Source organism: Mastigoproctus giganteus, chromosome 6, assembly GCF_048544385.1.
Source record: "Mastigoproctus giganteus isolate SK-2022 chromosome 6, ASM4854438v1, whole genome shotgun sequence".
Classification (NCBI taxonomy): Eukaryota; Metazoa; Arthropoda; class Arachnida; order Uropygi; family Thelyphonidae; genus Mastigoproctus; species Mastigoproctus giganteus.
The window spans coordinates 2,336,010-2,352,499 of record NC_143580.1 but is presented as its reverse complement, the minus strand read 5'-3'; the positions used below and the strand labels follow the sequence as shown (position 1 = coordinate 2,352,499).

General features: G+C 39.8%; 1 protein-coding gene across 2 annotated transcripts in view; it reads right to left on the bottom strand.

The window, feature by feature from the left end:
• Positions 1-2,024: 2,024 nt before the first annotated feature.
• The window catches only part of LOC150083796 (plasma kallikrein-like), a 44,086-nt gene continuing 29,620 nt past the window's right edge, over positions 2,025-16,490 (bottom strand). The window contains exons 4-5 of one of the 2 annotated variants that reach the window (XM_090374887.1): positions 2,426-2,589; positions 2,025-2,300 (exon numbers count right to left, since the gene is read on the bottom strand). In XM_090374887.1, coding sequence (XP_090231013.1) covers positions 2,130-2,300; positions 2,426-2,589 — 335 coding nt within the window. In that variant the 3' untranslated portion in view covers positions 2,025-2,129. Of the gene's footprint in view, positions 2,301-2,425; positions 2,590-16,490 lie in introns of those variants that run through there. The other variant, XR_016547042.1, reaches the window with a different exon arrangement.

Genomic DNA, 16,490 nt, shown 5'->3' with positions numbered 1-16,490 from the left:
CCTGACAGACATACTGTGGTCCTATTCCTCCTATTCTTTTTGCATAATATATTTCCCGTTTCCCCGACAATTGAGTCACCGAGAATAACTAGGTCCTGTGGGACCAGCGTATTCTGCCCTGAAGGTTGCCATTGTGGTGCTCTAGCATTGAGTTGGGCCTCTGATAACTTGATGGACCCCCCATTTTAATTCCTTCGAGGGCATCCACCCGACTCTTCAAGATGTCATAGACGCCCATCTGAACGCTCAGTGGGCGCCTAATTTCTTGGTCAGCACGTACTACACACAAAGACATTCTCCATGGCTAGATCATGTCCTGTTCGAGAGAGTCCGCAAACATGTCGCATTTTACACAATTTTTTAGACTGGGATGCATTGGAGAATCGTCCCCTACTGTTCTCCCACGAACCCCAGCAGTTTCGCTACTTTGCGCAAGTTGCTTTGCTGCTTTAGTCTGGGTCATGATTCCGTTTAAGTACAATTTAATTAACGTTAAAAATTAAAAGGTTTTATAAATTTGATTGATTAATTGCTAATAGTAAACTATGCTAACAGATTCCTATTACAGTGCTACGTATTACGTTTTACGTTATGCCTTACACTATCAAGTTGGGATTACGTAATGCTGTTCTGTTTCGATCCTACACAATGGCGGCAAGTTTCGAACTGTACAAGTTTTACCGATATTAAGCAATAACCCACAAAATCTCTGTCTAAGTTTAAAATAAACGAGAAGTATTGTAACTAGAAATATAAAGCTACTTCTGGAAAATAAATTAATGTGGCAATTTAGTCAACAAAATGGTAAAAATTTAAGAAAAACCGCTCTGTTTGCTGGAGCCGAGATGATCTCGTCCCCACACATCAAATTGTCGATACCCCATCTCCTGCTGGATAGGCTCCATCTGTTTTAAGGAATAATCTGTCCGGTTTCAACGCACTCGTAACTGAGAAACGCCATATGTCGTTCATTAAACCTGGCGAGTACATGTTTATAATTTCGGAAAAGCTTTCAGTGGCCACCAATTTCGGCCATTAAAAACTAAAGGGTTTTTTAACTCTGTTTAAAATTTTGTACATTCAAAGTTGACCATCCGACCTTTTGGGATAATCAGTCAGTGTAGGGTGTATGTTGTGAACGCGTTATTAGAGGCAATAACTACAGAACATCGTGGATTTCATTACCAGCAAGTATTGGCTACACAACTGAAAGTAAAACAACAAAGCGATCTCGCTGTATAAAATCTATTCAAATCGAACCTTTTTTATTATATTAAACAAAAATGCTGATAATTTCGCAACATTCAACGGAAAAGTTCTGTCTTCTCACCCACAGGGCGTGTGTAAAGTAATGGCTGTGTTCGATCTATTGCAGAACTCGCGGTGGAACAAATACGGTATTCCACACTCGCCAAAGGCAACTGTGGAATGTTGTTGCGTTGCAGTGGTTGCTCCTTTGAAACGCTTCTGTTTAGACATCGAATTAGCAATTGAGGTGACGATCCATTACCTTCCTCATTCGCTGGAATTCTTCCTACCCGATATTTCATTGCGGAGAAATTTCAAAAAACATTTCTCGCATTAATTGAAAGCGCAAACCGAGGGAAGAAACAGAAGCCGTTGCGACGAGGGAGTTAGAGTTCATAATAACATTTGAATTGGGAAAAAAGAAGTATTGTGGACACTTGCGTTGTTTTTTATACAGCGCAACACAGTTTTGTACAGAAATTAATGGGTATTGCAATTCTGAAATCATTTCTAAAAATGTTTAAATCGCCAAAAAACAGTACCAAATACTGCTTCTGATTCACTTTTTTTGTGTGTGCGAGTGAGATGTATCATTCCAGCCTCTCAAATGTATTCAGTTTCCTCTAGTGACAGCGCATCATAAACCGTTCGATAAGTTGATGAGGAATTCGTCATCAACTTATTTTTACTTTCGAGGCGGTTTTTAATGAAAACTCTATTAGTTAAAAGACCCTTAAGGGAAGGATTTCAGATTCAAATGAAGCGCTAGCTTCTGTAAGGCGATGTTAAGTGTCCTGCTGCAGAAATCTGAGGGAGGTTCCAACTCGACGTTCACTTGAGATGTTTGAAGAGAGGCAGCGGGTGAAAGCAATGAGGAGCTTTTATTTTTGTGACGGGAGGTCTGTGTTATCAGCGATCCACGAGAGGTATTCGCTTACCCTGGTGTAAACGCCAGGGAAGCCTGCAACTCCACACTCAAAGCCAAAGGATACAATTCCCATCACGAACCACGACGATCCCTCTCTTAACACCAACGGCCCTCCAGAGTCACCCTGAAATGAAAAAGGTACTTCATTAATGGGCAAAGCTTACACGATTTAAAAACAAAAGATGACTGTCACTACTTGCTGCATATTTCGCTCGTTTATTAGAGTAAGAAGGGCACTGCAGCACCCACCTGGCACGCATCTTTTCCTCCTTCTGAGAGTCCTGCACACAGCAGATCTTCTGTGATCCCATTAGGGAAGGATCTTCTTCCAATGGTCCAGTAAGAATCATTGCAGTTTTTGTTAGAAACCACCGGGAAAGAGGCTTCCTGTAGTTCTTCACTGTTGGTGCCACCTAAAATTAAAAATCAGTTAGAGAAAGGAAATGGATAAAATGCAAGCAAAGAAAGTCCAAAAATGATTTTTTTGAGTTTATATTATAACTATATAATTATATAGTTATAACTATAACTATAATTTATAACTATAACAGATTGTATTTTTTTTTCTGCATATCATTGTAGACAGAAGTAGCAGAAGTTTCATTTCCTATTTCTTCCTGTTCATGTTCAGCTCACCAAACAACCTATCAAATATATCTTCGTTTCGCCTTTCATCGAGTCTTTTTTTTTCCATAGCGTCCATCATGATTCTGATGCGACAACATCACAATCCATATCGATTCCGAACTCATTAATTCTTCCTTTGACTACAGAGCTATGCAGCACATTTCGCTAATATTTCATTCAATCGATATCTGCTAAAATAACTGGAATACTACTCAAAAAAACGCTTCCAAATTGCAAGTACCCGGGTAGTCAATACTCGACTTGGATTTCCTAGTTGCTAGCAGTTGAATGGAAACCTCGGGTTCACACAAGCAAATGATCGTAAACAGCTGAGAGGAGCACACATCAACGAGTGAAGTCATGCAACGGAAAAATTAAAATTCTTTCCTGCCTCCCACTTCGGGAGTGGTAGAAGACGAAAGGAAACTGCAACGATGGAAAGAACAAGAAAATTATGATGTATATTTAAGAGAGAGAGAGAGAGAGAGAGAGAGAGAGAGAGAGAGAGAGAGAGAGAGAGAGAGAGAGAGAGATCATTACCGCAATTTCAGAATACGTAGATGCCAATTTTTGCAAGGTTTCCCATCACGGCTGTAATACCATGGGTTCACACCCTCCGATGCTAGAGGATTCGTAATAAGGAAAATAACAAATATAAAAGCAAAATAAAAGTAACCGAATGATGTAAGAAATTAAAAAAAAAAAATGAAGGTCACGAACAAAAAATCAACAACAAATAAGAAAATCCCCTCGCAGAGGTAACGTCTGATTGATCTGGTCTAACATCGAGATAAAGAGCTCATCCTCTATCAAACAGAAGACGCAGACTTCAAGGTAATGTTGAATTATGGGAGGTGTGGCCCGTTTTTCAGAACTACTTTTCTCTACCTCCGATCAACAGCGAATTTTTTCGGGTCAGCATCAAGATTTTGTGTCTGTTGGAGTATCTATTGAGACAGAAACCTGTCTGAAAAGATGGATCCTTGTTGAACCCAGGCAGCGCTCTGGATCGGCCCTTAGGGCAGCGAAAGTCTCCCAGAATGAAAGTGTCTATTTTCATCTTGACCGTTGGTAAGAGAATTTGGGCAAAAGTTGTGATGAGGCGGCCGTGGAATCTCCAGTGTTCACTGGCCGGTTCTAGAAACATGTATAATCACGCGCAGGAGCGGTAATTGCTGCGTTATTACACTGATCTAACACCTCTAAGCTCAAAAGAACAGAACTCTACAAAAGCAATCTATGAAGAACTGACATCTACGCAACATCATTTATGTTCCTCATAAAAATTTAGGAATCTCACGCTGTTTCGCCTTGGCTCTGCCATCAGTATTTCTATTAGTATTAGTCATAATGGTGCAAGGAAGCCAAAGACTCCTGCTCAACCGGCAAAAGAAAAATTATAATAAAAAAAATTAAATAAAAAAAAAATTATTATTATTAAAAATAAAATCATCATAATTCAATTATAAAAAATAATAATCGACAGCAATAAAAATTCATAAAATAATAATAACAGAAGATAATAAATAACTCACGTTATTTTATAAAAAATAAAATAAAAGCAAATAAGAAAATACGAGTTCAGGTTGATTGGTTGTATAAAGGTTTTATGGCGCATTAGAGCCTGAGGCTACAATGACCAAGTCAAGAAGAGCTCAGGCTGACAACTCCTCAACTCCAAGTAGTTCAGGAGTTGGAAGCCTCAACGGCTTGCGGAAGTAACTTGTTCCAGTAGTCAACGACTCGCTGGCTAAAATAAAACTTGTACAATCCACTCTAAACCGCTTCCCCTCTAAGTTCAATTTATGATAATGTAATTCATCAATAATATATAGCCAAATCTGAATGAACATAGCCAAATCTGAATCGCACAATACTTATACATAGTCTATCCTTTTCCATAGCTTGAGGCTTACGCCCTAAACGCTTTATAGGTACTGGAATTCTTAATAACAGTGAAAATTCTGGTTGCCAAGCTCTGTAGCCCACATTATCGGAGTCTTTCCTCATATGGTCGTCCTTCTGTCGATCTCACCATTCGAGTTGCCGTCTTTGGACCCTTTTAAGAAGCTCGATGTCTTTTTTTCAGATGAGGTCTCCATTGAACACAGTATTCCAAATGGTCTTATACAGTGGGATTATGACATCCCTATCTCTACAGTTAGCTAAATCATTGATAGGACATCAATGGCTTTCCTAGTTCCCTGTTTACACTGTTCAGAGAACTTAACATAGTATGCGACTGTATTGTAACTCCTAAATCTCTTTCTCCCCCACTGTTTTTAATTCAACCTTATCAAATGTATTATTTATTTGTGGGTTGCTGTTCCCCAAGCGTAAGACCTTGAATTCAGCAGCATTAAAACACAGATGGCACTTCTCTGGCAATCTTTGAAATCTGTTCAAGTCATCCTGAAGAAGCGCTATTTGGCACTGATCATTAACTACTCTCTCATTCTTTTCATCATCTACAAAGTATAGCATCCATCTTCAACCCTTCATCCATTTTGTTTATGGAAATCAGAAACAACAGTGGTCCAAGAACCGATCCTTACATCCTTTCTTCTGATATTGCACAAATCTGTAGAATAGCCATTAATTACAACCTTCCTACCTTCTGCCCTGCAATGCTAAAATCTAAATAAACAATGTCAAAATTGTTCCCTACATCCAGCTCATGAGTAGCTGGGTAAGAATTGCTTACCAAGTCAGTTACACTTGGTTTTCCTTTAATAAAACCATTTTGCTTGTCCTTCAGAATGGCATTTCTATCTAAATCATAACTAAAATTCCTAGCGTTGTTAATATCTATATAAAATCTGCTATGTACATATACTTTTATATCATTCCCTTTGTATTTTTACCTGCCCCTAGCCATGTGCTGTGATGGGCTTGCTGTATTTGCAATAAATGAATATTTATTTATTTATTTATTTATTAAATATTTCTGGACTGCACCTGAGATTATTGCCTCGAAGATTTTTCCTACCACTGAAGTAAGTCTAATCCGATCTGTACTTACCAACGTCACTGTTAGAGCCGCCTTTGTGAATTGCCGATGCTTTGCCACTTCTCCAATCCAAAGGAATCTCTCCCAAATACAGAAATGCCCTCATAATTAACGTCAATGGTTCAATACACTCTCTCCGTCCTTCAAGGGATGAATCGGTCACACTAAGGGGTGAAGGGGTCGTGTTTCTTATCAAAAGGAGCCTGAGCGCGAAAAGAGCTTTTGCTGAGTTTGAAGCATAGAATCTGTGTGCTGTGAGTTAGTCGGAAGCAAAGATGCAATGAGAGTGGGGGTAATCAACAGACCAGAAGATTGTGAAGAATATGATGTGAGTCTTTACACGCAGATGAAATGGGCAAGTAAGCGTGAATGTCTTATTATGGGTGACTTTAATCTACCCCAGATTGACTGGAATAAAGGTGAGGGAAACTCACAATGGGGAAAAACGTTTTTAAATAAACTAGATGATTATTATTTGTACCAATGTTAAAAAATGCACCAAGGGCGAAAACATTCTTGACCTCATCATTGCTAATGATTCAAATGATGATATAAAGTACAGGAACCATTGTCAGGAAGTGATCATGGAATCGTCAGCTGGGAGATGAAGAGAGACGTTGCAATAGTTAAAGGAAAGAGCAAGAGTTTTGGCTTCAGAAGAGAGGACTTGACAGTTTAAGGTGCTATATGGAATAAAGGCGGATTGCCTAGAGATGGCGGATACATTTGAATCACATTTTAAACTTTTAAAACAAAAATAACAGAAGCCATGAACGAATATATACCTTAATAAAAAAAAAAAAATTGCAGGATGCCTGCCGAAATAGAGCAAAAAAAGATATGACAAGCACTGAAGCCTTAAACAGGTACAAGTTGATCTGTAATAGTGCACAAACAAGGTCAGGGAGGCCAACGCTGCATATTAAAAAAGAGAGCAAAGAATGCGGCCAAGGAATTTTCCATGTACGTGAAGACAACGAAGAAGAAAGCTAATCAGAGCGGATTCTTGTGGGGGTTTTAGATAATCTAGGTGATAGTGCGGATGAATTGAATAGGTATTTTTCACCGGTCTTTAATGCTGAGAAGAGGCTGTGCAAGTGAGGTTGGGCCATATGAATTTAGTGATGTCGTTAATTACAGATGATTGTTTATTAGAAAAAAACTTTTGAGAATAAAGGCAAGTAAGGTTCCCGGAGTTGATGGCATATACCCGGTTTAGAACGGCTAGTTTAACTTGAGTGGTAGGAAAAATCTCAGATGCAATGACTAAGAGAGTGCAATCCAGGGACATTTAGATAGATTTCGAATTCTGAAGGACACGCAACATGACTTTGTTAAGGAAAATGTTTAAACAACGTAGTACGTTATTTTGCCACCGTGATTCCTGAGCTGGATGTAGGGAACAATTTCGACTTTGGTTTATTTGGATTTTATCAAGGCATTTGACTGGGTCCCTCATGAGAGGTTATTTTGTATAACCTTGAACAGGTTGGACTTACTGGAAAGATTCTAAGATGAATTGCGTTGTGGCTGCAGGGCAGAAGATGTAGAGGTTTCTGATTAATGGATATTCTTCAGATTGGTGTAACGTCTGCAGCGGGGATCCCTGAAGGATCGGTTCTTGGACCACTCTTGTTTCCAATTTTCATACATGACATCGACGAAGGGATAGAAGGCGTGATGTCGAAATTTTCAGATGAGCTTAAGATGGGTAGAGTCGTCAATGATCAGTTCCAAGCAGCGCTCCTTCAGGCTGACTTGAACATACGTCCAAGATAGTCAGTGAAGTGGCAGCTATGTTTATATTAATACTGTATATGATATTATTAACTATTCCAATCCACTGACCAGAATCATTGAATCTTGTGTGTTTTTACAAGTCTTAATTCCGGTGAATTTCATCCACAAGCAAAACCTCTCCTGGACTGCAAAATCAATGTCCCATTGAACTGATGCAATTTTTTCTCCTTTTTAAATTCTTTTATCGCCTTGTTTTCCTTCTTCTAATGGTAAGTAAACTTAATAAGTTCTGATTGAACACTTAATTTTACTGTTTGGAACCTCTTTTAATGGTTTAAAGTTCTGTTGGATTCATTTGGATTCATAAGTTAGGGTATCAGCCCAGTTTACCTCCTCGACTTCAGATACACTGGGTTTGATTACAAGTAGTGCGTCTTGTATGAATAAAAAAAATATATAAGCAGAGTGAAAACATGTTTCCTGCAATCTCGTGACCGCTAGAGAAGGCTTAGAAAATTAAGGTAAATTAATTAGGAATTACCATTTATTTCCGCAGTTTTATTTATCGATAATAGGCGCATTATTCTATTAAACATGGAAAATGGCACATTCCCCTAGAACTAGCTCAACTCACTACCAAGAACTTAAGATTAAATTCCATAAGGAATTACACTGCGGTCTCACTTGACCGTATTTTCTGTGAGCACATCTACGGGGCAGACGTGCTCACCGAAAACACCCCATAATACTTTACTATTACCCCTTGTGGGTAATACAGTTCGTGGAATGGATGGCCTCCTCCTCCCCTACCGGGTGGAAAAACCCTGAGTTCGAGTCCCATCGATGACGGTGAGAATTTCCATCAGCCTTTTTTCACAATATGGCTGAGTTAGTCGGTCTCATACGTGGGTAGCGTGGTGATTTCTCCTGGAAACTCAGGTTTTTCGCCCAGCAAACAGAAAATCCACCAAAGAACACACTCAATTTACAAATAACATACAAGGAGAAACATGGCTTGAGTAGTGAAATCCTAAAACACTACAAGTTCAACACTCTTCAAATTCCCCACAAAAAGCTACTCGATAACGCGAAATGTAGGAAACAAATTCTGGATGATTTGCATCGCAGCAAATCTATGAGTTGATCAGATGACCTTATAAAAATTAAGATCTTTAAAAACTGCTTAATAGGACAGGAAGTCCAAGAAAAGCAATTTCAAGTTGATGGGCCATTCGAAAGATCCATTAGAAGACCATATTGTAAATTAACTGCGTTATGCTAACATTTTATAGTGGTAAATTCATTTCTTTCCTTGTAAAATGTTTATATATAGTTTAATATATTTAAAAAAAATAATTAACTTACTTGAGAATAATTCAGCAGCACCGCATTAAAATAAATCGGAAGCCAACGGGTTTATTCAATAATGTTTCTTTTTGAAATTCTTCTTGCCTAATGACATTGAGATCATCTTATAAAATTCTATGCAAATTAGATTTATTTTAAATTGATGTAACAAAGAAATTAATTGCTTTTACACCGAGGTTTCGTTCACGTGACCGCTGAACATTCGTTGCCGAAAATGTTCTTTCAGTTTTTTTAGAGTTTTCCATCATGCGCGGAATGGTAAAGAAAAACACAATAATTTGTGAAATGTGCTCTTCAGGCTTCAGAGAAGAAAGGAAAATGACCTCTGACTGTTCCTCACTTTTATAAAATGAAATTCAAACACGGGAGAGATGTGTACGAGTCGTATAGGGGGTGTCCCTTGACATTTGTCTCCACCCAGCTGAAAATTCGGTGCAGTTGGCGTCTTCAGTCCTAATTTCTGATGAGATTTTGGAGAGAGAGAGCGCGTACTCTCTGTTTTGCTATTGCGCATTGAATTACGATGGAAGAGAACGTGGAAGTCACGCAACCAATGAAAACAGCACTTACCAAAGGATGTGTCTCCCCATCCGGTCACTGTCACGAACGAACCACTGATGTCCTTGCCGTACATTTCAGGGGTGGGAAGGCACACCCGGCGAGTCTCGTTATTATAGGGAGCCTCACCATCCAGAGTAATGAGGGCGATGTCGAAGTAGTGCAATCGAGAATTGTACTCTTCGTGTATTTTGATGCTTTCCACTGAATACTCATTCCCACACTTTAGTTCGTTGGACCCCAACTCCATCCTGTACTCCGAGGCGTTGCTGAAAAAGAGAGTGACAGAGTTGGCCGGTTACTCTGCCTTTCCTTTAATTAATTAATTCAGCGCAAAAGAATCTGCACGCGGGCACACTATTTCCTTTTGGAAGGAAAGCAAACAAACAAAAAATGGTGGTAAAGATCATTACTAGAAAGGTGAGCGCTAAAATACATTAATCTATTTTAATATCAAAGTACATAACTATAAAGAAGTTGCCCGAGACCATCTTACACTGCAGGAAAATTTCATGACTGACTGAAACTTAACCGCTGTCTTTTTAATCCTGAAAACTTCAACTTCTTCTGCCTGTAATTTATGATTGGCTCCAATGTTTCTCTTCGTGTGAAAACCTTTAAATTTAAAAGTAAAGTGCAGTTGTAAGTTTAAAAAAAAATGTGCAACTGATCTCAGACATTTAAAGTAAAATAATCTGGTCTCGATCTTTAACCAAAATAGCAAGTGGGGTCTTTCCGGACTGTACTTGCTTCGTTAGAACTTTCTTCTAATTTAGGAAACCACAGTTCAAAGATCGTTGAATGTACGCGAGTGTGAAAGGAGCCGTGAAATTAGATGATAAGAGTTGATCAACTAAGTGGTATGCAGAGCGTTGAATTACAGTTTGTTTCTATTGACTTAAACGTACTTTTCAAGGACGACTACCCTTCCGGGTCATCAGCGTTAATTTGCGATTGGTAAAGAACGGCAGAAAACTTTAATAAATAAAATGGGAAATACATTCTTAATTTTTTTTTTCAATTCTCCTGCTTAACATTTCGTTCAAGAAGTTATTATTATTATTATTATTATTGTCTGTTTATTCCAGAAAAGGAAACCACCCCGGGACGGCAAAGTGCCAGGAGGGTGCTAAGTACATATCAGGGTACGAGATACTACGTGCAGTGGGTTACATTTACTGAACACGTAGTCTCGTCCCGAAATACATTTTATACACATTTTATGTTTAATATATACAGTATTTACACATTGATGATTCTGTACAAACATTATACAACTGATATATTTACAATTCACTAATAATTCCATCTATAAATTACATATTTACATAACTGTTACAGAAGGTATATTTTTACAGTCAACAAATTATTATTGTTCTGAAAGCAGAAAGTTTCTCTTTTACTCTAAATTCTTTGGTACTTTGCAGCCGATTCATATTTCGGTAAGTCTATACGAATCCTGGAAGATCTCTTTCCGGTATGTTGCATCCTCACACAGTTTTTCGGCATCTATGTGTAGTGAGTTAAATATTTTCGCTGCATTTGATGGGAAGAATCTTTGCAGGCTACTAAGATTGTTCAGGACTGAACGCAGTGGATTATTTACTTCTCCGCAACGTCTAGCAGTGGCACGCGGTTTGACTAGAATATTATCCAGGACTGGAGCATCCACTCTGCCTGTGAGCATTTGTGCGAGAGTGTGTATGTTCCTGTTAATTGTCCTCTGCATCCAGGGTGTGATGTTAAGGTTTGAGTAGAGAATGGCCCTTGAGATAGTAAAAGGGTGGCCAGCAACTCTGTTAAGCCATCGCAAGAACCAGTACTCGATCCCAAGGACGGACTTATAATGTGAATCTGGAGCTGAAGCCAGATTTGCGAGGCATACATTGCAATTGGCAGGACACACATTAAAATGTACTTGGTCGCTAGCTGAGGATCCCTAATTCCTACCAGTTCCTGTCTGGTAGCCCATAAAGCGGCGAATATTTCTGTCTTCATTAGATAAGATGATTTTGTTGCTACCTTGTCTAACACCGTTGCGATTGTGGTGCACCTTGCTCAAGGTAAGATTGCTACAGGATGTACAAGTAAGGTGTCCACCTCAAGATTCAGTAGAAAAGATGTTATCACAGCTGCTTGATTGATCTGAGATTATTTTGACATCGAGTACTTTGGTCGCAATGCGATGGGACTGCGATTTTTATCAAAGGTGCGTCTATACAAGTGTGTTCTCTGGCATCAAGCTGATGGTTGTTGAGGAAGGGAAGGAAGTGAACAAACCGAAAGAAATCCCAGATACACGGAGCTCCCTCCACCAGAGACCGGAAAATGCAGCCTTCAAAGGGAAGGGAATAGAGATCTGTCTAAAATGGAGTGACAAGTGGAAAAGTCACTATTTTGTCGGAGGGGGAATGAGTGTCGAGGAGGCTACAATTGATCTTAGAAGCTTTCCACTCACCAAGTGTAAATAAATTTTGAAAATATGATATCCATTTAATTCTTTCTTGTTTTAAGTAATATCTAAACACCCGATAACATACTTCCCTTACAAGTTAGGTAATTTACACAATGCTACATTTCTGGATCATTTTTATGCTTTTTAATGAAGTCCCAAACACGAAAGGTATCAGAACCTCTGATACTTCACACCCTGCGTGGATGGAAGGCTGAGAAGATGAACGAATGTACTTGTGGACATTTAGGCATAGTGTAATTTTCAGGAAATGTGTGTACAGGGAAGTTGTTCAGAAAGGAAGTTTAAGGAATAAATGAGGAACAAGAAAAGTTAGTTCTGTGAGTTTGAAGTTGGATGGTAAACGGATGTCTTTAACATCCGTTTATTTAGTTGTTAATCAGTTGCTGGAGTAACCAGCTGTTTCAGATTTAGTTGTGCAAGAATTGAGTCGAGATTTCTTGTTGCGTCGGTATGTTTTGGAATTGGCATGTTAACATCTCCTAAAAGGATTGTATCTACACCTGGATTGAGGTTAACGGTAAGCCATGCAAGGAGTTCATTTCTTGAATCTCTGGTGTGCTCAAGGTATATAAGGCAGATTTATAATTTTATTTTTCCGTTTAAAAAGGTAGCACAGGTGGCTTCAAAATTATCTGATTTGGAGAGGTGTTCCTTTGAAGACTGATATTCACCTTTATACAGGATCATGGTTCCTCCACCCCGTTTTTCAATTCTTCCAGTGCTAATAAATTTGTATCCAAGGGGATTAGCGAAAATGTTTAGTTCTCTGTTATTGCGTAACCACATTTCAACAAGGCAAATGTAGTCAAAGTCAGCCATCATCATGCAGGTTTGTAGCGCGGGAAGCTTGTTGGAAATACTTTGAACGTTCTGGATAAAAAACACCGCAGTCTGCCAGTCCCCTGTCTCAGAGAATGGGGAGGATTTGGTTGCTACTGTGACGTTTCAGAAGGACTATTTGATCTTATCATCCATCTATCCCTGTATAGTTTGACCAGTGACCCTGCCGGCCAGTCCTGAAAATTCAGTAGCAACGAGGACTGTCCCATTGGACACGTGACAACAAATGAGGCGTAAGCAGGATGCCTCGTCTTTAACTCTTTAACTTCCACTCTTAATCCAAACTCAGTGTCACACATGTCTTTAATGATACTGGGCTGCGTTGCAAGACCTAATCTGGAGATAAAGATCTTCTCTCGTGTAGGAACAGCTGTAATATTATATTTGGCCAGCCTATTCAAATTTCGGTTGGATGTGCTACGAACGTCAGTACCGCGACTCTTGCGATTAGAAAAGCAAGGTGCTGTACACTGCCATACATTATTACCAGTAGTGTGGGTCGCATTCGAGGTGTTGCCACTTGTTTCTGGCAAAGGCGAATGCTTAATACTATTGGAACTGGGGTCGAGCAGTCTGTAGGATACTTCTGTGTCCTGTTTTTTTTTTTTTCTCTTAAGTTTTCCCTGATGATTTTCTCAGCAGTGATTGAAACGAAAGCAGGTTGAGGAGGATATGATGATAGGACATGAGGAATTTCCGGACATGAGGGGGCGGAGCCTCTGAGGCAGCCGAGCTCTGACAGTTGGCTCAATCTTCCTGTATATTGCGAGTGGCACTTATCAAACCGCTGGACTGACAATTGGCTTTGTTATGAGTGGCGGGAGTGTAGTTGACCTCACGATGTAGAGAGCAATCGACTGTTTTGCTAATCTTTACACCTGGTTGATCACTGGATGACTGAGGGGAAGAAGGGGCCTGTAGCCCTTATTTTTCATGCGGGTGTAATTTTCCAGGCTATCCATCTTCTCCACCAGTCGCTTTACACTGTGTAGGATTTTGAGATTTTGCTCTTTAAGCAGGTTGTTTTCTTCTTGCAGGGTGGATATGAGTTTATAGATGGTAAGTAATTGGTCACAGAAGTTTGTAGAGATCTCAGCACTAAACTGCTGTAAAATAGATTCCATGGACTCGCTGAGCATCTTTGTAAGCTTATTTTTAGCAATGTAACTAGAGGTGATGTTTCAGCTTGCTGCCTTGGGAGAGACGTTAGTATTCCATGCCCGCAATTTTCTGGGCAAGCATTACATCCAAGAATGTCTTGAATTGAGTCTTCGAGTATGGAGGAGCTGTTTTGGTCCGCAGCCTTGCGGAAAGAGAGGGATGTTTCCGTTACTTCAGACAAATTTTGCTCTGTAGTTTGAATGCCTTCAACCGCGTTTATCAGATCAGTTGATTCTTTCGAGCTGTTTTGTTGTTTTGCACACGAAAAGCAAATAAAATTTGGTTTCTTTGCTTGCTAATCTTTTTAATATTCAAGGAGATGCAGCAGCCTCCAAAAAACTGGTCACAAATAACACATTTAATTGTAAGAATCTCAGATTTAAGACATACGCTACCGGTGAAATACCATCACTTTGCTTATTGGAGGCTTGAAGTGGTGAAACCCGTGTTCAGTCTCTAGAGCAAAGTTTCCAGCATCCCCCTCCCCCCATACTTCTCCTTCACCCATGCACGGTACTAAGTACTATAGGTTTTGATACCTTTCGTGTTTGGGATTTTCATAAAAAAAAAAAAAAAAAAATTGTTTCAATGGTCGCGCTGCTGGCTTCAGCCATTGTCACTATGAGGGAGAAGGAAACACAATGCTCACCCTTAATTAGCTCTGTTGGGGGGGGGGGGGTTGTAAATAGCAACAGACGCCGATTATTGTGTTATTTACAGAAGCTCTTTCTGTTGCCCCGGACTATCCTTGGCCTTGTACGAGAATTATCTTAACAGTGGTGGTTCAAGAGCTATATGCAACGAGCCAAAGGCAAGCAATATGAGATATTAAAAATGTAAAAAGGTGCTTTACTTGAAAGAGCGAAATGAAAAAGGACATCACCATTGGAAAGGGCTCCCTTCTGGCAATCCAAGAGTAAGGTGTTGTTCGGTTACTCATACTTAAACATAAAAGCTGAAGGAATTAACATGAGCAAATTCTTGCACCGCTACCGCACGTGACCGTAACAGGTGTAAAAATATCTCTGAAATCCTTTTTTAGAGAAGTGACCACTGCATCCTTAACCTCTTGTCTGGTGCTAAACTTGGCATCATTATCAGCTCTCAAAATTACTGTATTATTAACCCTGGGCTTAACATTTCTAGACTCGGCAATTTCCCTACTCTTCCCCTCCCCTACTACATGAGAATTCCTTACAACTTCATCACCCCTGTTCTGCTATAAATAAGGGGAAGCCTTTCCATAGAAGCAAATTAGAGGACGCCATCGACTCACTCAATCTGAGCAGTTGGCTCGACCACATAACTAGATTCGCCACTCAGCCAGAATCCACTACACCAATGGAATTCCCAATCAATCCAATTTCAACAGACCACCTGAATTCAGTTCACCTCACCAAATACCAACTGATCGACCCAATGAATAGCTTAGCACCTACGGCCGCACCCGGCGCCGATGGGATTCCTTAGTTTATGTTGAAATGCCTGAATAGATTTATTGTTGATCCCATTCTGTCGTTATTTTACAAAATCCTTCATCAAAAATTCTTCCGTCCTATATGGTATGTCTATCTTGTAAGACCGCTGCCAAAAATACACTCGGCTTCTCAGCCCAGTCACTTCCGTCCAGTTTCTTCTGCATCTTTTTGATAAATCTCTTCTGAAAACGTTAACCACCCAAATAATGCCGCATCAGCCGCAAATCCATTATGCTACCCAGTCAAGGATTCGCCGCTACAAATCTAGTCACCACCACTACCAAGATCTTCGAGGCATTGGAACACTGTTCGGAAATCACCGTTACCTAAATCGACGTCCAGGCAGCATTTGATTCTGTATCCGTTCACTCGTTGGCAAGGTTACTTGGTGAGTATTACCTCATTCGTCGAGACGTGCTCTGGTTTATTTAGACAATGCTTGAGAACAGGACTATTATTGTTCGCGATGCCAATCGGCGCTTCACCAGAACTATTACCAGGGTCCTGTGTGGTATCTTGTTCTCAGCTGTTCTTGTGTCTTTCGTGACGGGCTCGAGAACAGCTGAGAACAAAAGATACCAGAGTACCAGCGAAAAGTGAAAAGATTAGTTTCCATAATGATATAAAACTGTTCACTTGTATCAACGCTGGAGACACTGATAACTACACAAATGCCTTAATCGTACAGAAAATCCAGAACACCGAGGCCTTCCTATCCGGTTTCGGCCTTCATATCAATCCTGATAAGTCTAAACAGTTGACTTTCTCGCTCAAACGAACCCAACAATGGTGCAACCCAATATAAGAGGATTCGCGATTTCTGCTGTTCGGCAACGTAGCGATCTGGCCATTATTTTTGACCTGAAGCTCTTCTTTGTACCACACATAGATCACCTGCAAATAAAGTTCTGCCGACTGTGGTGAATGCTTAAGCAACAGCTTGTGCACGTCAATGACCAGGCTGTTGGGTGCAGATACATCACGACATGTATCTATCCGGTCATACTTTGTGACGTAGAAGTCTGGATCTCAACTGTCACAACGCATCTTAAACGG